The 21,826-nt window shown below is 44.7% G+C and overlaps 1 protein-coding gene across 1 annotated transcript in view; it reads left to right on the top strand.

The window, feature by feature from the left end:
• The window catches only part of LOC145359671 (NT-3 growth factor receptor-like), a 760,567-nt gene that overhangs the window by 356,393 nt on the left and 382,348 nt on the right, over positions 1-21,826 (top strand). The window contains exons 5-6 of the mRNA XM_080214410.1: positions 2,321-2,475; positions 9,343-9,485. Coding sequence (XP_080070536.1) covers positions 2,321-2,475; positions 9,343-9,485 — 298 coding nt within the window. The remainder of the gene's footprint in view (positions 1-2,320; positions 2,476-9,342; positions 9,486-21,826) is intronic.

Raw genomic sequence — 21,826 nt, 5'->3', positions numbered from 1 at the left:
GAGAATGGCCAAGAATGACAAAGAGTATTGACTTTGATCTCCACTGGATAGGAAATGAATTGTGTCTCCAACAGCCTGCTTTGTTGCGGGAGTGGGAATGGGGGACTGGGGATGTGGTCAGTGGTATCTTTTTAAAGAGCCTAACACTCCACAACCCAATGGGGGGGCATGTTTGCCATTTGCAATTTGGTCTTTGGGTCTTTGAAGATGTGTCTGGTCTCTGAAGGGTCTGGGATACAGGAACTCTCAGAGTTTCCGCTTCTTCTGGTCATGAACTTTGAATGATTGCAACCTCCTTTTCCCAGTAAAGACCAGATAAAACCCTGGCAGTTTTTATTTATATAAAGGAATACAACAGCAGTGAGTAAGCTGGAAACAATCCAATTACACTAACTCCATATCTGCATTCACTGTATCTACATCCAGAATGTGGAGGATATTCAGGTACAATCATTTCTGCACACTTCCCCTGGCCCCCAGTGGTCACACAGCCCAGGTGCTTCTTGGTGCCCAGTTGTTCCGCTGCCAAAATCCCCTGGACCCTATTAGATGTCTGCCCACTTAGCTGTTGGATGCCATTGGTTGTCTGGTCCAGTGCCCACCGTACCCACCCCCTGGTGGTTAACCAACCTGCAGCCCATGCCTTTTGGACCTTGGCAATAATTGGGTTGCAGATTAATTTACAATGTTGGTGGCAATGAGGTTGTGCCAATGCCTGGTACAGAATGTGTATTGAGTGACTGGTAAGGTATTTCAGCCACTGTGCAGGGAATTTTAGCTGTGTATAAATTATTAGAGAAACCAACATCACAGGCTGACATGGTGCAGACTCAGTCCCTAGTTCCTCCCCTATGATATGGAATTTCACTGCTATCCAGCAAAATTCGTGCTTCATATCCTCAACAGACCAGGCGAAGCTTTTAGGGTTTTAAATCGGCCTTTATTCAAGCTATAACGAGGAAGTCTGCCTTCCACAAAGTGCCATACAGACTTGCTGAGTGATACACAACATGAATAATTATACCTTTGCTTATCTTGCAAGTAATTTGCTTATACCAATAAGAAGTATGCATTTATTCTGCAGTCATTGATATCTAATTACAACTAATAGCTCTGATTACTTCACAAAGCTTTTGCAACCAAATGAACCTGTTGGACTTTAACTTGGTGTTGTAAGATTTCTTACTGTACTTCACTTACATCATGTTATATAGTTAATCAGTTACACCCTCCATATTATTGTCCAGTTATAATGATTAATTACCAACAGGGTACGCCCACATGGTTAGACTATCCAAACAGCCCCACCTGCTCTTACAGCGACCACCTTGTGGACATCAGAATTTTCAACCCCCTGTCCCTTGGTCAGCTTATTTGTGACACCAATTTGTAAATATGGGCACTGCACTGAAACATCTTCACAGCAGCTTCTGAGAGAACTGTGCTGTGTTCAATTCACAGGAAAACTCTGCTGCATTCAATTTAAGCTTTTCGCCTATAACTCCTCACCACAGAGTCACTAATCATCATAGAATCCCTATAGTGCAGAAGGAGGCCATTCAATCCATCAAGTCTGTACTAACCAGAATCCCATCCAGGCCCTATTCCCATAACCCCATACATTTACTCTGCTAATCCCTGACACTAGGGTTAATTTAACATAGCCAATCAAACTAACCTACACATCATTGGACTGTGGGAGGAAACCGGAGCACCCGGAGGGAACCCACACAGACACAGGGGGAACATGCAAACTCCACACAGACAGTGACCCGAGGCTGGAATTGAACCTGGATCCCTGGCGCAGTGAGGCAGCAGTGCTAACCACTGTGCCACCGTGCTGCCCCAATCTCAGTGGCATCTGTGCAGAACCTGGTTCAGTGACCAAAGGCACCCACTGTGAGCCGAGGGAGATTGACAGTGAGATCACTCTGGCTGTGAGAAAGCTGCTAATCCCACCCTCCTGGCTTGTCTTTGAGTCAGGAAGAAGTCTGACAACATCAGGTTTAAATCCAACCAATTTATTTGATAGTAAATTCACAAGCTTTCGAGGTTTGCCTCTTCGTCAGGTGAAGAGGGAAACCTCGAAAGCTTGTGTGTTTACTATCAAATAAATCGGTTGGACTTAAACCTGGTGTTTTCAGACTTCTTACTGTGTTTACCCCAGTCCAACACCGGCATCTCCACATCTTGCCTTTGAGTCCACAGGAAACCTACTCCATGAGACTTGTATTCAGGAACAAATACAACAGTAAGATTTACCTTGAAGATTTATTCCTCTGGACTAACACTTGGTTCTCTTTTTTTTCTGACTTTCCAGTATCTTGGTTGGAAACCTATTCAACTGCAGCTGCGAAATCCGCTGGATCCAGCTGTGGCAAGTGGCAGGAGAGGCACAGCTGGAGCGACAGCAACTGTATTGTAAGACAGAAAGTTCCAACATCCTCCTGTCCCACATGAACATCACACAGTGCGGTAAGTATCATCCAGAGAGAATCCTTCCTGAATGGAAAAAGCAGGAAACGGCTCAAGAAATACGAACAGGCAGGATTAGTTTTTGGCAAATGTGTGAACTAAATTCCATGCAGGAGAATCCACCTGGGGAGCTGGCATTGCTTGCTAGTGCATTCTGGGCGTATATAAAGAAGAGAAAGAGGCCTAGAAAATGGACCACCACCCTCTTCATATTGTCCTGGGGAGGGAGCACCAGTTCCTGCCACCAGGCATTGTGAGAGATAGAAAATAAAGAAATTACATTTATGTAGTGCCTTTGGATGTGCTTTCGATGTGCTAAATTGCCCCTTAGTGCCCTGGGATGTCTAGGTTAGCAGGATCAGTGGGGTAAATTTGTGGAGTGATGGGATAGGGCCTGGGTGGGATTATTGTCAGTGCAGACTCGACAGGCTGAATGGCCTCCTTATGTGGAATAATGACCACTTTGCATTGTGCTAGATTTTGGAGAGTTGTTCTGTCTTTTGTGGTAAAATGGAAGATGGGAAATCCTCAAAAAAAACATTCATTAAAAAAAAACACACACACAGAGGGTCTCAGATTCCTCCTCACCCCTTTGTGCATTTTTTAAATAATATTGACTGAAGAATAAACCTTGACCGTGACACCAGTGGGAACTCCCCTCCTCTCCTTGGCAAAAGGACCATGGCTGCCTTACGGCTAAGAGGCAGCACAGTGACACAGTGGTTAGCACTGCTGCCTCACAGCGCCAGCTCGATTCAGATCTTGGGTGACGATCTGGGTGGAGTTTGCATGTTCTCCCAGTGTCTGTGTGGGTTTCCTCTGGGTGCTCTGGTTTCCTCCCAGAGTCCAAAGATGTGCAGGTTAGGTTGATTGGCCATGATAAATTATCCCTGAGTGTCAGGGGTATTAGCAGGGTTAAATACATGGGATTAAGGAAACAAGCCAATCAACCTAACCTGCACATCTTTGGACAGTGGGAGGAAACCAGAGCACCCGGAAACCCACGCAGACACGGGGAAAAAGTGCAAACTCCTCCCAGATCGTCACCCAAGATCGGAATCGAGTAGGTCCCTGGCGCTGTGAGGCAGCAGTGCTAACCACTGTGTCACTGTGCTGGTGTCATGGTCAAGGTTTATTCTTCAGTCAATATTATTTAAAAAACGCACAAAGGGGTGAGGAGGAATCTGAGACCCTCTGTGTGTGTTTTTTTTTAATGAATGTTTTTATTGAGGATTTCCCATCTTCCATTTTACCACAAAAGACAGAACAACTCTCCAAAATCTAGCACAATGCAGAGTGGTCATTATTCCACATATTTGCACAGAAAAGACCAGCAAAATACACATTCAAATGCTTCAGATTATTAACCACTGTAATCAGCGTCTCTTTTCATATGGATAATGGAAGGATACCAGAAAGAGGAGGGGGGGTGATCTCAGGATATCAGGATAACAGGATAAAGCTATAAGAAGCAGCAGTGCTAACCACTGTGCCACCATGCCACCTTGGCACCATAGAGCACATCCTCCTCCATAGGATAACAAAGACAGAGTTATACAATGTGTGGGACCCCTTACAGGGCAAAATACAACCAATCAGGACCTGACTCAATGTCCCAGGACTTCCAAACAGTGAAAGGATATGACAAGGTCTTCATACGACTAACTTTTCATTCCTGGGATCACTCTTGTCAACCTCCTTTGGATCCTTTCCAAGGCCAGCACATCCTTCCTCAGGTACAAGGCCCAAAACTGCTCACAATACTGCAAATGGGGTCTGACCAGCCTCAGAAGTCCATCCCTGCTCCTGTATTCTAACCCTCTTGACACAAATGCTATCGTTACATTTCCCTTCCGAAGCTGCACATTAACCTTAAGAGAATTTTGAACAAGGATTCCCAAATCTCTCTGTTTCTGATTTCCTAAGCAATTCCCCGTTCAGTCTGTGCCTCCATTCCTCTTTCCAAATTTCATAAATTCACACTTTTCCACATTGTATTCCATCTGCCACTTCTTTGCCCACTCTCCGAACCTGTTCAAGTCCTTCTGCAGCCCCTCTGCTTCCTTGAAACTACCTGCCCTGCTACATATCTTTGATAATCTGCAAACTTAGCAACAGTGCCTTCAGTTCCTTCTTCCAAATCGTTAATGTGTACTGTGAAAAGTTGTGGTCCCAGCACCGACCCCTGAGGCACACCACTTATCACTAGCTGCCATCCTGAAAAGGACCCCTTAACCCCGATCTCTGCCTTCTGCCAGTCAGCCAACCCTTTATCCATGCCAGGATCTTACCCTTAACACCATGGGCTCTTAACTTATTTCGCTGTCTCCTATGCGGCCTCCTGTCAAATACCTTCTGGAAATCTAAATGAATCATGTCCACTGGTTCTCCTTTATCTAACTTCCTTGTTACCTCCTCAAAGAACTGTAACAGATTTGTCAGACATGACCTCTCCTTGACAGAGCTGTGCTGACTCAGTCTGATTTTATCATGCACTTCCAAGCACTCCGCGATTTGAGCTTTACTGATGGACTCTAAAATCTTGCCAATGACCGAAGCCAACCTAAGCAGCTTATAATTTCCTGTCTGCTGCCTCCCTCCCTCCTCCAGGTGCTGCAGTTTCTTCCTACAGCCCAAAGATGTATAGGTTAGCTATGCTAAATGAATCAGGGATTAATGGGGTAAATACATGGGGTTACAAGAACAGGGCCTGGATTGGATTGTGGTTGGTGCAGACTCAAATGGCCAAATAGCCTCTTTCTGCATTGTAGGGATTCTGTAGCTAAGTCCCTGAGAAAACTGTAGAACACAATAGAAATACTACGAAAAGGCAATGATTATTGGGCTGTGGTGCTGATATAACTGGCCTAAATACAATCCACTCACTTTGCACTCCAAGTAGGATTAAATTATCCACAAGTTGAAATTAAAGCCTTTTAAGGAAACAGCACAGGGGATTTTTTTCCACGGTTTTCAATTTGAATTGATGAATTATTCAAATTAAGCAACTTTGAATTAACAAGAGTATGCAGACGGTATCTGCATAACTGATTTGCATAGCTGATCAAAATTCTTCTGCAAGTCTTTTAACTGCAGACATGGTCCCCACTGTTGTCTATTTTTGTTTATGTTGTTTGCACACATTAATATTGGCGATCACTAGGGGTTTAAGCAATGACTGTGTTTAACACTCAACATGTTTCTTAATCCAGCGTTACACCGCTCAAAGGTTACGTTTGTTTCTGATTCTGTGATGAAAATCTTATCCAGCCTTATCATCGGCTCTGGTTTGCCTTGGATTTAGATTTACCTGGGGAAGGAGCAGTGCTCCGAAGGCTCGTGATTCCAAATAAACTTGTTGGATTTTAACCTGGCGTTGTGAGGAATCTTACTGTGTCCACCCTGGTCTAACACTGGCATCTCTACATCATAAAAAGGGGAGGCAATGGTGGTAATATTGCGAGGCTATCAATCCAGAAACTCAGTTAACATTCTAGAGAGGGTTCGAATCCTGCCATGGTAGATGGTGAAATTTGAATTCAATAAAAATTCAGTAGCTCAGCGCAACATCGAGGGCCGAAGGGCCTGTGCTGTGCTGTACTGTTCTATGTTCTAAAAAAATCTGGAATTAAGAATTGACTGATGACCGTGAAACCATTGTTGATTTTCGGAAAAACACATCTGCTTCACTAATGTCCTTTAGGAAAGGAAATCGGCTGTTTTTTTTCTGGTTTGGCCTACATGTTACTCCAGAGCCACAGCAATGTGGTTGACTCTTAACTGTCCTTAGATCAAGGGCAACTAGGGATAGGCAATAAGTGCTGGCCAGCTAGTGACGCCCATGTCCCAAGAATGAATTAAAAAAAGCAGAAGAAAGAAGGAAATTATAAATGATATAATTCTACGTTTATATAGCATCTTTCACAACCTCTGGATGCCTTGATATACCTTAGAGCCATAGTACTATTGAAGTGTCATCACTGCTGTGTTGCAGGAAACATGCCTGTGTATTTACACATGGCAAACTGCCACGGAAAGAAATGGATCATGTGTATTAGTGAGTGATGGATAAATATTGGTCAGGACAGCTTGCCTGCTCTTTGAAACAATGCTATAGGGTCTTCCTGTGCACCTGAGAGGAAATTTGATTTGATGTCTTATCTGAGCGAATTACTCGGTACTGCAATGGAGTGTCAGCCGAGAACACTGTGCTCAAAGTCTTCAGAGTGGATTTTGTCGTGTTCAGTTGTTCAGTGTTTGATTATGTGTGTCTGCTGATTGATGTTCACCGTGCTGGCCTGGTTAGGCCTGGATGTGGACTCTGAGCACACACCAAGCATTGTTGCAGACATTTTGTCATTGCATAGATATTTTTTAAATAAAACCTGCACACTTAGAAACAAGTGCAACCTCTGCATTGCTCTTAAATCTTTTTTTGAAGTTATTTTATGTCATGTGGATATCGCCAGCAAGGCCAACAACAATCCCTAGTTGCCCTTGAACTGAGTGCCTTGCTGAGCCATTTCAGAGGGCAGCTAAGAGTCAACCACATTGCTCTGGATCTGGAGCCAAGTGTAACGACAGCAGATTTCCTCAGCATTAGTGAACCAGATGGGTTTTTACGACAATCGATTCATGGTCATCATTAGACCTTTATTTAAATCAGTCATGGTGGCATTTAAACCTGGGTCCCCAGGGACTCTAGGTTACTAGTCCAATGGAAATACCAGAATGTCACCATCTCTCCATATAAAACATACACCAGGGGTTACAGCGATAGGGTGGGGGAGAGGGCCTGGGTAAGATATTCTGTCAGAGAGTCAGTGCAGAATTGATGGGTTGAATGGCCTCTTCTGCACTGCAGTGATTCTATGATTCCATAACTTCTATGAAACTAACGGATACTGGACAGGAATCAACCCAGAACAACCGACTATGAGGCAAACGTGTAGCCAACTGAGCCATGGAGATTAAAGTCTTTTATGTGGAACTTCTCAAAAGTCCATGAAAGTCTAAGTAGCAAGTTCGAAATGGAGGCTAGATAAATACGTGAAAAGGAAATATTTGCCTTTGGGGAAGAAAAGGGGGAAAGAATTAAATGATGGACCTTTGAGTGGGACTGTATAGGAACAATGGATAAAATGGTTGCCTGTGTGTTATATGCATCAAAGAAATAAATGGGGAAATCAGCAACACATTTTAGGCTAAATGGTAACACTTTAACAAAGGATCAGATAAATTAATGGTTCAGATAAAAAGATCTTTGAACGTAGGGAAATAAAGTGATAAAACAGTTCTTAAATTTAAAAAAAGCATAGCGATTCTCAGTTTTAAATCACCAAAACATGGAGTACAAAAGCAAAGAGGACTTGCTAAACCAAGACAAATTATTGTTTAAGGCCGTGGGGAGAATATTGCACCCAGTTTTGCAAGCCTTGCTTTTGAAAAGATGTCAACATAATGGAGAGGGTGAAGAGGTCCATTAGGGTGATGTCAAGGCTGAGAGAATCTAATAGAGATTTGGAAAATTTGAAGGACTTTGATGAAGTAAGCCGGGAAAAGCTGTTTCCACTTGTCACTGAGATTGTCATAACTGGAGGACATAAAATTCACTGGAGCGATGACAGGCAGGACTGGAAGAATTATTTCTTGTTTATTTCTTGTGTTATTTATGGGCCACAGGCAGGAAAGTGGAGTTGAGGTCAAATCAGATCAACCATCAACTTAATGGTGGATCAGGCTTGGGGCCTACTCCTCTTCCTAGTTTTATGTTGTCATATTTTAGATAGTGTAGAAATGGAAAGTTCCAGCAGCAAAATGCATAATAGTTTTTAAAAGGAGAGTGGACAAATATTTGAAATTGATTTGATTTGATTTATTATTGTTACATGTATTAGTGAAAAGTATTGTTTCTTGTGCACTATACAGACAATGCATTCTGTCCAGAGAGAAGGAAAGGAGAGAGTGCAAAATGTAATGTTACAGTCATAGCTAGGGTGCAGAGAAAGATCAATTTAGTGTGAGATAGTTCCATTCAAAAGTCAATGGCAGCAGGGAAGAAGCTGCTCTTGAGTTGATTGGTATGCGTTTTCAGACTTTGTATCTTTTTCCCGACGGAAGAAGGTGGAAGAGAGTGCGCCCGGGGTTCATGGGGGTCCTTGATTATGCTGGCTGCTTTCCCGAGGCAGCACGATGTGCAGACAATATCAATAGACTCGGCTTCCTTCACGACCACGAATAAAGGAATATGGGGAAGGAATAGCGAGTGGGGCTAACAGGAGGCTCTTTCATAGGGAACAGTATGAATGCGATGGGTTGGATGGCCTTCTCCTTGTGTTGCAACATTCTGTGATGAGTGAGTGGGAGCTGCCCCTTCTCACTTGCTACTGAGTGCCCTTTATTAAGCTATTGCTGTCCAGATTTGTCTCCAAACCAAGCCTATGCTTTGACCAGCCAGTGGGTAATGATCTTATATTTGATCCGTGATTTAACACTGACACATTTGATATTCCAAGCATGGTGAATGCTGAAACATCTCTTTCATGATTGGTGTTCTGGACTATACGCTGTCCAATCCAAGCACTATTCTGGTGTTCTGTCCCTCTAACCTGTCAATTAGGTTAACTGACTGAATCCCAGGTTTTAGTTTAGAATGTTACGAGGGGGTAATCTTATTGTACAGCTTCCAGCAGCTTCTTTCCGAGACACAAGCTTCTGACAGGGCTAAAGCAATAATTTTGTCGATACATTTTGCTTCCTGCTTTAATCTCCGTTTTCACAGCCTTCTGCTGCTGTGGGCACAAATCTGTCAAATCTGTGAGGTTAGGATGTGAGACTGATGGGTTCTTGTTTTGTCCTGCTGTGCAGAATTGCCGGAGATCAGCGTGAGTCACAGTAACCTGTCCGTGAAAGCGGGAGAGGACGCGGTGGTGACCTGTAACGGTTCGGGGTCCCCGCTCCCTGATGTCGATTGGAACGTCACTCATGTCCACTCCATTGGCATCCACCAGGTGAGAGAAAGAAAAGACTTGCATTTGTGTGGCGCCGTTCACAAACACGAAGGGCGGGATTTTCCGGCCATGCTCGCCCCCAAGACCAGAAAGTCAGACCCAAGGCCAAAGGACCTTTGCATGGTCCACATATCCCCATCCCTGCCCCCACATCCCCCTCCTCCCACACCCCCACCCGCTACGATTCCTGTGGCAGGCGGGATGGGAAATTTGCCTGGAATGTCCCAAGGCCGCCTACAGTCAATGAACTATCGTGAAAAGTAATCGCTTGAGAAATGTACGAAAGGCAACTGCCAAATTATCTACAATTTCAGCCATTATGAGCTGGGTAATGACTGGATAATCTGTCGCAGTGATGTTGGTTGGACGACGGCAAGACACAGACTCTGTTGCTTTCCCCTGATATAGTGATTCAGGGTTGTGCACAGAAAGACATGTGGGAAGGAGGCAGATGTCAGTCAGTTGCCCCAGATATCGGAAGGGTGGCACAGTGGTTAGCACTGCTACCTTACAGCACCAGGGACCCGGGTTTGATTCCCGGCTTGGGTCACTGTCTGTGTTGAGTTTGCCCGTTCTCCACATGGCTTTCCTCCGGGTGCTCCGGTTTCCTCCCACAGTCTGAAAGATGTGTTAGTTAGGTGCGTTGACCCGAACAGGCGCCGGACTGTGGCCTAGGGGAATTTCACAGTAGCTTCATGCAAGCCTTATTTGTGACTAATAAATAAATAGGGATAGTGCAGTGAAAACTGCAAAGGGAGGCGATGGCCCAGTGGTATTATTGATGGGATATTAATCCAGAAATTCAGCTAATGTTCTGGGGACCTGGTTCAAATCCCACCATGGCAGATGGTGGAACTTGAATTCAATCAAAAATATCTGGAATTACGAATCTACTGATGACCAGGAAACCATTGTCAATTGTCAGAAAAACCCATCTGGGTTCACTAATGTCTTTTCGGGAAGGAAATCTTACCTGGTCTGTCCTACATGTGACTCCAAAGCCACGGCAATGTGGTTGACTCTCAACTGCCCTCCAGGGGCAACAAGGGATGGGCAATAAATGTTGTCCAGCCAGCAGCGCCCATGTCCCATGAACGAGTAAAAACAAAAGAGCTTTGCTTCTCTGAGAATCTGCTTCATCATTCCTGCCAACATTTCAGCTTGCTAATGTATGGTACTATTATTCTGAAGGAATGGGGTGTGGTTTCCTGTTACCTGAGCTACCAGCTGTTCATTTAAGCTCCGTCTGTAAATGGTGTGTGGGAGGACGGTAGTGTGGTCGCTGTCACTAAGGGTTGCTGCCGTTGCCAAGGTCACTGTTGTTAATGTGTACAGGCGCAATCAAGGTTTGGTGTTATTGTATGCAACGGTGGAAGGATGCTGTTGCCAAGGGTAACCGTTGTCAAGTGCTGCCATTGTTGAGGACTCTGTTGTCAAGATCACTGTATGTGAGGGTTTTTATTGGTTAAGTCAACGGGTGTTGCCATAATCAAGTGACTCTGCTCAGTGTAGTCAGACTCTTCCATTACACCAAAATACTCTCCTAAATATCAATACTCCCTGTGATAAAGTTATTCTGTATAATAAAACTGCCGGTTGCACAATTTTGACACCCATTACCTGTGTGGCCCATGGGTAGGAGCAGAATTACAGAAAATCAGGACCAGAGTTTAAATCCAAAATATTTAAAAAGTGAAATGGAGCCTGTGATGACACGACAGATGGAAGAACTGTTAAACTGAGTAAAGGTGTATGATAAAACACATCTTTGTCAATCAGTCATGGAGCCATACAATGCAGAAAAGTTCCTTTGGCCTATCGAGTCTGCACCAACAATAATTACCAAGAAGGGTGCCCTAATCCCATTTCCTTCGCTTGCCCCATATCCTTGAATGTTGTGGTATTTCAAGTGCTGGTCCAAATATCTTATCTCGGCAGTAATTTGATTGGATTTGATTTATTATTGTTACACTTATGAGTGAGAAGTATTGTTCTTGCGCACTATACAGACAAAGCATACTGTACATAAAGAAGGAAAGGAAAGAGTGCAGAATGTAGTATTCATCATAGCTAGGGTGTAGATAAACGTCAGCTTAATGCAAAGTAAGTTCATTCTAAAGTCTGATGGTAGCAGGGAAGAAGCTGTTCTTGAGTCAGTTGGTACGTGACCTTAGGTCTTTGTGTCATTTTTTTGTACTTTTTTTTTGCCGGTGAAAGATGTCCATTGTCCTGCACAGGACTAGAGGAAATATGTCTACGTAATATCGATTCATATTTTATGTAGATCCATATATACAGCACTCGGAGTCTCTTCTTCTTACATTGTCCCTCACGATTGAGGGTGATTTTGTTTGATGGTTCTGAAATCGCTGATTAGTCCAATGTACAATCTGAAGATACACATGGGGCAGTTGATATCTGCGGGGCTGTGGGGGGGGACAGGGTGTTTGGTAGTTTGTGTGGTTTCCTTTGATGTCTCGACCTTGCTCCCACCAGTGTCTCTCGGTGCGTTTGGTGCCTTCCTGAGTAAACATTCTCCATATTGGTCTGTCACAAGCTAGCCAGGCTCCCCACAAAAGAGAAAATGCTGAAAAATCACAGCAGGTCTGGCAGCATCTGTGAGTAGAGAGAAAAGAGCTGACATGTCCAGTCCAGACTGCCCTTTGATAGCTCTTTTCTTGAAACTTACAGGATGCTGTGAAGCCTGGATAGAGTGGAAGTGAAGAGGATGTTTCCACAAGTAGGAAAGATTAGAACAAGAGGGCACAAACTCAGGCAAAAGGGACAATCCTTTAAAACAGAGATGAGGAGGACTTCTTCAGCCAGAGAGTGGTGAATCTGTGGAACTCTTTGCAGCAGAAGGCTGTGGAGGCCGGGTAACTGAGTGTCTTTAAGACAGAGAGAGATAGATTCTTGATTAATAAGGGGATCAGGAGTTATGGGGAAAAGGCAGGAGAATGGGGATGAGAAAAATATCAGTCATGATTGAATGGAGGGGTAAACTTGATGGGCCGAGTGGCCTAATTCTGCTCCTATGCCTTATTGCTTCCAGACCTGCTGAGATTTTCCAGCATTTTCTCTTTTGGTTTCAGATTCCAGCATCAGCAGTAATTTGCTTTTCTTCCATAAGTCAATGGGTATGTTTGACCTCTCCTGGGCTGCTTTGAGGTTGTCCCGAGCTTGTTTCTGCCATTCTCCTGAGGTTCCCGTGCCAGGACTGAGTTCCCAGCCAAGTGGTAGTTCAATGTTTCAGTAAAACTCAGACCTTCACAATTTATTCTTCTGTAAAGATAACAGGCTTTTAAAATACTCATAAGGTCTGAATATCCAACAGAATCGGGGGCTGATTGTCAACAAGAGGTCCCAGAGTCTCAATTTATATCCTGCACCATATTACTGAGTCATCACTCAATAGGATTGACAGAATGCTGTGGCACTTGCTGAATTTCAATCTGATTTTTCACAATAATAACAGCTCTAGAAAGGTTATATTTGTTAGTCTTTTCTGCTGGTTGATTAGTCCCTTGCCCTTTTGCTCTCTCCCAGTCACGGTGTGTGGACAACCATTACTGTTGGCAGAGCCGCAGGCATGATAGGCCGAATGGCCTCTTTCTATGAGGTGCAGTTAAACCTCCCCTTTCTGACAGATGAATCCCACTTTTCAGTGTTCTTGGCCAGTCTCTAAAACATTGTGTGAAAAGACTTTTCGCAGGAGGAGGTAAAGAGATTCTCGTTTGGTAATGGAATCAAATGTTATTGGGAGGGGGTGGGGGGTAGATGGAAGAAAGTGGAACTCAACACAAAACAGTCAGCCATGATCTTATTGAATGGTGGAGCAGGCTCAGGGAGCTTCTGTTTTAGATGACTACCTTACCTCCTGAACTTCCTAATTTTCAAACCCCTGTGAATGAAAATATTTCTGAAAACAGAGATAGTGATTTTTTTTTGTTCATTCGTGGAACATGGGCATTGCTGACTGGCCAGTATTTATTGCCCATCCCTCGTTGCCCGAGCGCAGTTGAGAGTCAACCACGTTGCTGTGGCTCTGGAATCACATGTAGGCCAGACCAGGTAAGGACGGCAGATTTCCTTCTCTAAAGGACATTCGTGAACCAGATGGGTTTTTCTGACAATCGACAATGGTTTTGTGGTCATCAGCAGATTCTTAATTCCAGATTTTTTGTATTGAATTCAAATTCCACCAACTGCCATGGCGGGATTCGAACCTGGGTCCGCAGAATATTAGCTGGTTTCTGGATTAATAATCTAGTGATAATACCACTGGGCTATTACTTCCCCTTACCTGTCAGCACACTGTGCACATGAGAGTTCATCTGGCTGAAGGAACACAAGAACGCTTTAAGCTTATGGGTGAAAATCCTGAAACTACCTGTGGGTGTATCTACACCCCAGGGACTGCAACGGTTCAAGGATGCGGCTCACCATCACCTTCTCAAGGGCAGTTTGAGGTTGGTAAATCCCGTGGCGGGATTCGAACTCGGGTCCCCAGAACGTTAGCTAAGTTTTTGAATTAATAGTTTAGCGATAATACCACTAGGCTATCGCCTTCCCCGTTAGTTTATGATAAAGCATTGAGCAGGAGCATAGGGTTAGAATGCCAGGCTCATGGGAAGGAAAACGCCATCACTATTTAGATGGGCTGAATGGTGTGTCTCCATGCACATTAACACCTGAATCAGTTTAACCGGTTACCTGCGTTGTGGAATCCGGCTGTGCGCAAAGTTAGTCCCTGCAGCCGGGAGGAATTTGCCGAGAGTGTGAAAGAACAAGGACTTGCAAAAACTCCAATCAATTTGCCCGAGGCTCCTTTTAATAGTCGAGAGCTCGGCCTCCATGAATCCAGCGGATTTGTAGGATGCGAGAGGCAAGGCCTGGAGTCTCAATGCCTGGGAAACAAAAGGCATTGTTACAAGCCTGCGATTTACAAGTGATAAACTGAGGCAAACATCTGCGATTACACTGGATGGAGGGGAGGGAGGGGGTAGTGAGAAACTGCAGGAAAGCAGAAGAGGGATTAAGATGAATACTGTTGTCGTCACTAATCATTCCTTCTCTTTCTCTTTCGAATCACACTGTGATTGTAATCCTCATACCCTGACCTTTAAAACAAGAATGAATTAAATTGAGGCAATTTTATGATTTGCAACGTGATGGTGTAATAAATTTGCAGATGTCAGCCTCTTGCTTTGATTCTTGGTGCTGCCTGGAGGGTGGTGTGTTGGGATATTAATGAGCTTGGTGCTTAGTAATCCCACAAGCTGCATTGCTAACTATTCCGCACTTGGCCTCAACTTGCACATTGCAGACTGTTGCTCTTGGGTGTGGGCGATATGGACCTGAGGTTTGGGGGTACTGGACGCTGTAGCATGTGATCGGACAGCTCGTGTTACTGAGGCCTCTCGAGCATTGGGGCAATGCAGCCCCACCCCCAGTCAGTGTCCCCAGTCCCTGATGTCAGCTAAGAATTGTTCTGAATGCCAGGGGTTGGGAAGAGAGTAATTGGATTAATCATCCTGCTCCCTTTCACTACCCAATGCCAATTGTTGGTAGCCCGTTTATATGAATGTCAAATGAGGCAAGATTCAACCTGGTTGTATAGGCTTGATAACATGGTTTTGACACACACACACACATACACACACGCAAACACATACATACACATCCACACACATGCATATGCATACACACACACATATACCCACGCACACATGTAAATGCATGCATGTACACACACACACGTATATGTACACACATACACACACACATATGTATATGCTCACAGACACATGTGCACACTCACATGCAAATGCACACAAGCATATGCACACACACATGTATATGTGCACACACACATGCATACGCATACATGCACACACACACATACACACACAGGAGGAAATAATTTGGATTTATGTAGTACTAGGTAGAACATCACCTAGTATTTCATAGCCAACATGCTAGCTTTCAGCATATGAACACACAAATTAATAGGTTCGGCAACCCTTCCAGCCCCTTCGCCATTCAGTAAAATTATGACGATATGATTGTAACCTCAACTTCACATTACCGCTTATTCCCAATAATCTTTCACATCCTTGCTGACCTGGAATCTATGTGGCTCTGCCGTAAAGATATCCAAAGGCTGGGGATTTCCTCCCACATCAGAACAGGTTGACATCGGGTGGGAAAAGCAGCACAGAAGCTGCCAAAGGCAATGGCGGAATATTCAACCATTTGGAACCCAGCTTAGAGAAAAAAATTGAAGCCACTTGTTTGGACTGTGGGAGGAAACTGGAGCACCCAGAGGTAACCCACGCAGATACTGGGAGAACGTGCAGACTCTGCACAGACAATGACCCAGGCCAGGAGTCAAACCCAGGTCCCTGGTGCTTTGAGGCAGCAGTGCTAACCACTGTGCTATCGGGCTGTCCCATAGCAGGAGAGGGATTTCTGAGGAGGGTACAAAAAACAACTTCAGAATTTTGAGAAGGAAGGAGTTGGAGACAGAAAATGATTTCTAGACAGTGAAGATGAGAGGAAAACCCTGTCAGGCAGACTACTTGGAGCACAGGAACTGGGAGAATTCCAAAATGGCAACCGAGACATCTTCGAGGGTTTCCCCACATGCTTTCTCAGATCATTTGTGAGCCAGGGAATCCCCGGAATTTGAACTCCTGCAGCTTTCGTCGGAGCTCGTTTGGTACAAAAGACTTATGATCATGTCCTGGACTTGATGAGAGGTAAAAGTGCCCAGGTGTGTGCTTGTGGTACAAAGTTGTGAGTATCCCATGGCACGCTTCTATGGTTTGAAGTAATTTATAGAGTTGGGATCTGGGTTTTATTTTTAAATCACTCAATAATGAGTTTGCCTTTGAATTATAGGACAGCCTGTGTTTTAATTAGGCTAATTTGCATACATAAATTACTTCTCATTAACATAATTAATACATATTCCATAATATATACTCTTCATGTATCTTAAGGCCAGGGTTTTTTTTTCATTTAATGAAAATTTGCAAACATTTAAAATAATAATGTTATCACAAAGACGGCTGCTCGCTTCCTGCTCCTTATTGATGACAACCTGAAGAGTGATATTACTCTGCTCCCCGCTTCCAACTGAAGGCAAGATTTCTTCATCACTTTCAAGCCTTCCTGTCTATCATCCAGTACCTCATACTACCTGCTCAAGGCAGATGATTTGTTTCCACGGCTCAGACAAAGTAAAGGCCTTGTTCACAAGAGTGGGCCAATGTGCATGGAAGATAGGAGCAGGAGTAGGCCATTTAGCCCTTCGAGCCTGCTCCACCATTCATTATGATCATGGCTGATCATCCAACTCAATAGCCTGATCCTGCCTTCCCCCCCCATATCCTTTGATCTTCTTCACCTCAAGTGCTATTGCTAACTGCTTCTTGAAAACACACAATGCGGAATTTTCCTGTCCCACCCACCACGAGAATTGTAGCGGGGTGGGGGGGGTGGTGGGCACATGCAAAGGTCTCTTGACCTTGGGCAGGATTTTCCGGTTTTGGGGCGAGCATGGCTGTAAAATCCCACCCACAGTGTTTCGACCTCAATTGCTTTCTGTCGCAGCGAGTTCCACAGACTGATCACTCTCTGGGGTGAAGAAAGTTCTCTTCATCTCAGTCCTACAATGTTTACCCTTAGTCATAGACGATGATCCCTGGTTCTGGACATGCCCCACCATTGGGGGAATATCTTTCACAGTTACCCTGGCTAGCACTGTTAGAATTTTATATTTTTCCATGGGAAGTTTTACAGGTTTCTATGAGATATTGGCACAGTGGTTAGCATTGCTGTCTGACCACTCCAGGGACCAGGTTCAATTCCTGGCCTGGGTCATCTCTCTGAGGAGTTTGCCCGTTCTCCCCGTGTCTGTGTGGGTTTCCTCTGAGTGCTCTGGTTTCCTCCCACAGGCCAAAGATATACGGTTAGGTGGATTCACCATGCTAAATTGCCCCTTAGTGTCAGGGAGAGAAGCTAGGGTAAATGCATAGGGTTATGGGGATAGGGCCTGGGTGGGATTGTGGTCAGTGCAGACTTGATGGGCTGAATGGCCACTTTCTGCACTATAGGTTTCCAAAGAACTAGGAGCCGGAGTCGGCCATCTGGCCCCTCAAACCTGCTCTGCCATTCAGTAGCACTATAGCTGGTCTTTTTGTGGACTCAACTTCACTTACCCACCCACTCACCATAACCCTTAATTCCTTTACTGTTCAAAAATTTATCAATCCTTGCCTTACAAACACTCAATCAGGCGGCCTCAACTGCTTCACTGGGCAGGGAACTCCACAGATTCACAACCCTTTGTGTGAAGAAGTTCCTCCTCAACTCAATCCTAAGTCTGCTTCTCTTTATTTTGAGGCCATGCCCCCTAGTTCTAGTTTCACCCACCAGTGGAAACAACTTCCCTGCTTCTATCTTATCTATTCCCTTCATAGTCTTATATGTTTCTATAAGATCTTCCCTCATTCTTCTGAATTCCAATGAGTATAGCCACAATGTACTCACTCTCTCCTCATAAGCCAACCTTCTCAATTCCAGAATCAACCTAGTGAATCTCCTCTGCACCCCCTCCAGTGCCAGTATATCCTTTCTCAAGTAAGGAGACTAAAACTGTACACAGTACTCCAGGTGTGGCGTCACCAGCACCTTATACAGCTTCAACATAACCTCGCTGTTTTTAAATTCCATCCCTCTCGCAATGAAGGACAAAATTCCATTTGCCTTCTTAATTACCTGTTGCACCTGCAAGCCAACTCCTTGTGATTCTTGCACAAGGACACCCAGATCCCTCTGCACAGCAGCATGCTGCAATTTTTTACCACTTAAATAATAGTCCATTTTGATGTTATTCCTACCAAAATGGATAACATCACATTTACCAACATTGTACTCCATCTGCCAAACCCTCACCCACTCACTTAGACTATCTATATCCCTTTGCAGACTTTCAGCATCCTCTGCGTGTTTTGCTCTGCCACCCATTTTAGTGTCATCTGCGAATTTTGACACACTACACTTAGTCCCCAACTCCAAATCATCTGTGTAAATCATAAACAATTGCGGTCCCAACTCTGATCCCTGAGGCATACTACTAGTCACTGATAGCCAACCAGGAAAACACCCATTTACTCCCAGTCTTTGCATTCTGTTAGTTAACTGACCCTCTATCCATGCTAATATATTACCCGTAACACTGTGTACCTTTATCTTACGTAGCAGTCTTTGGAGCGGCACTTTGTCAAATGCCTTCTGGAAGTCCAGATACACCACAGCCACAGGTTTCCAAATGTCTACTGCATGTGGAATTTTCTCAAAGAATTCCACCAAATTAGCTAAATATGACCTTCCCTTCATGAACCCATCTTACCAAGGGACAATTTATATCCATGATTCCATGTCCTCTCATTCTTCTGAACTCTATTGAATACAAACCTAACCAACTCAATCTCCCCTTGTACGTCAGTCCTGAATACATGTGAGTAGTCCTGAAGGGTGGGGAATTGAGCCCAGATATGTGTGGGTTGTATGCTGTTGTGATATAATGTGCACATATCTTTGAAGGAGCATGCCTTAAACTGCTGTCAATCATCACCTTGTTGACAGGATTTGACATAGTAGTCTCATGACTCAGAGCCAGCAGCAGTGGTTGAGGTCAGGGATGTACTCCCAGCTACCCATTGAATAAGGGACATGATCTTACTGGTCATTCACACCATGCTCCCACCGCAGCGAAGTCAGGGAATCTGACACCAGGCCAAATCTCCATTCACTGCAGCAGGTCAGGAAAATCGTGCCAGTGTGGACTGTCAAAAAATTATATGTGTATGGTATTACCTTCAACTACTGAACACACCTTATTATTTCACCAGTCCTTGTGTCTGATTGGTGCATTTACATTTAAGAAAATAAATCATAGAAATCATAGAAACCCGACAGTGCAGAAAGAGGCCATTCAGCCCATCAAGTCTGCACCAACCACAATCCCACCCAGGCCCTATACCCATATTACCAGCTAATCCCTCTAATCTACACAACCCGGGACACTAAGAGGCAATTAACCTAACCCGCACATCTTTGGACAGTGGAGGAAACCGGAGCACCCGGAGGAAACCCAGCAGTCACGAGGAGAATGTGCAAACTCCACACAGACAGTGACCCAAGCCGGAAGTCAAACCCAGGTCCTTGGAGCTGTGAAGCAGCAGTGCTAACCACTGTACTACCATGCTGCCCAGTAGGGTAACATGAGGGTAATATGTGAGGGCAGCACAGTGGCACGGTGGTTAGTATTGCTGCCTCACAGTGCCGGGGACCCAGGTTCGATTCCCAGCTGTACGGAGTCTGCATGTTCCCCCGTGGGTTTTCTCTGTGTGCTTTGGTTTCCTCCCACAATTCAAAGATGTGCAGGTTAGGTGGATCAACCATGCTCCTTGGTGTCAGGGGAACTAGCTAGAGTAAATGCATTGAGCTATGGAGACAGGGCCTAGGTGGGAGTGTGGGGATTTAAGATTTGAACGTAATGAGGGTCAGATATAGCATAAAAGTAAGTAAATTATTTAATTTGGGGGGGAACTTAGAAACATAAAAATATAGAAGAAAGGAGTAGGAGGAGGCCATTTGGACTTCATCACGATCATGGCTGATCATCCAATTCAACAACCTAATCCTGCTTTCTCCTTATGACCTTTGATCCCATTCGCCAAAGTGCTTTATCTAGCCACGTCTTGAATACATTACACAGGCACAAAATTAACAAGCATGAAGCTGTGCATAATCAGTCTTGTCCAGTTCTGAATTCTAATTGGTAATACTGGTGTCTCTGAAATTATTTCATTCATTCGTGGGGCATGGCTGTCGCTGGCTGGCCAGCATTTATTGTGCATCCCTACTGCCCGAAGGCAGTTGAGAGTCAGCCACATTGTTGTGGGTGGCACGGTGGTTAGCACTGCTGCCTCACAGCACCGGGGACCAGGTTCAATTCCAGCCTTGGCCGATGCTGGCCTTCATAGCGAGGGGGATTGAATATAAAAGTAGGGAGGTCTTGCTGCGGCTGTATAGGGCATTGGTGAGGCCGCAGCTGGAGTACTGTGTGCAGTTTTGGGCGCCGTACTTACGCAAGGATATTTTGGCCTTGGAGGGAGTGCAGAGGAGGTTTATTAGGCTGATGCCGGAGTTGAGGGGGTTGAGCTATGAGGAGAGGCTGAATAAACTAGGCTTGTACTCGTTAGAGTTTAGAAGAATGAGGGGAGATCTCATTGAGACGTATAAGATGATGAATGGGATGGATAGGATAGAGGTGGAGAGACTCTTCCCGCTCAGAAAGGACAGTAGGACTAGGGGGCATTGCCTCAAGATAAAGGGGGGGCGGTTTAGAACGGAGTTGAGGAGGAACTTCTTCACTCAAAGGGTGGTGAATCTCTGGAATTCTCTGCCCGTTGAAGTGGTGGAGGCTACCGCGCTAAATATTTTTAAGACGCAGGTTGATGGGTTTTTGATAAGAGAGGGGATTAAGGGTTATGGGGAGAGGGCGGGAATGTGGAACTGAGCCACGACAGATCAGCCATGATCTTATTGAATGGCGGGGCAGGCTCGAAGGGCTATATGGCCTACTCCTGCTCCTATTTCTTATGTTCTTATGACTGTCTGTGTGGAGTTTGCATATTCTCCCCGTGTCTGCGTGGGTTTTATTCGGATGCTCTGGTTTCCTCTGACAGTCCAAAGATGTGCAGGGTAGGTGGATTGGCCATGCTAAATTGCCCCTTAATGTCAGGGGGATTAGCAGGATGGGGCTGTGGGGATAGAGCTTGGGTGGGATTGTTTTTCGTGCAGACTCAATGGGCTGAATGGCCTCTTTCTGCACTGTAGGGATTCTATGAATTTCTGTGATTCTGGAGTCATGTGTAGACTAGGCCGGGTAAGGATGGCAGATTTCCTTCTCTAAAGGACACTAGTGAATCAGATGGGTTTTTCTGACAATCTGACAATGATTTCACGGATGTTGGTAGACTCTTAATTCCAGATATTTTGTATTCAATTCTGATTCCACAACCTGCTGTGGCAGGATTCGAACCCAGGTCCCCAGGACATTAGCTGAGTTTCTGGATGAATAGTCTAGCGATAATACCACGAGGCCACCGCCTCTTCATTAATCAGTAGATTGTGCTCACATATTTCATTCCCGGATTAAAGATCATAATGCAGCCTCTATAATAGTGCTGCCCACATTTGGATGAGAAATTGAACCAAGATTCCTTCTGCTTCCTCAAGTTGGTGTTAATTAAATGGCGCTTCCT

This window comes from Carcharhinus amblyrhynchos, chromosome 28, assembly GCF_965287045.1.
Source record: "Carcharhinus amblyrhynchos chromosome 28, sCarAmb.v2.hapA, whole genome shotgun sequence".
In the NCBI taxonomy this organism is placed as follows: Eukaryota; Metazoa; Chordata; class Chondrichthyes; order Carcharhiniformes; family Carcharhinidae; genus Carcharhinus; species Carcharhinus amblyrhynchos.
The sequence above is the reverse complement of the archived record's forward strand: the minus strand, read 5'-3'. Positions and strand labels throughout refer to the sequence as shown.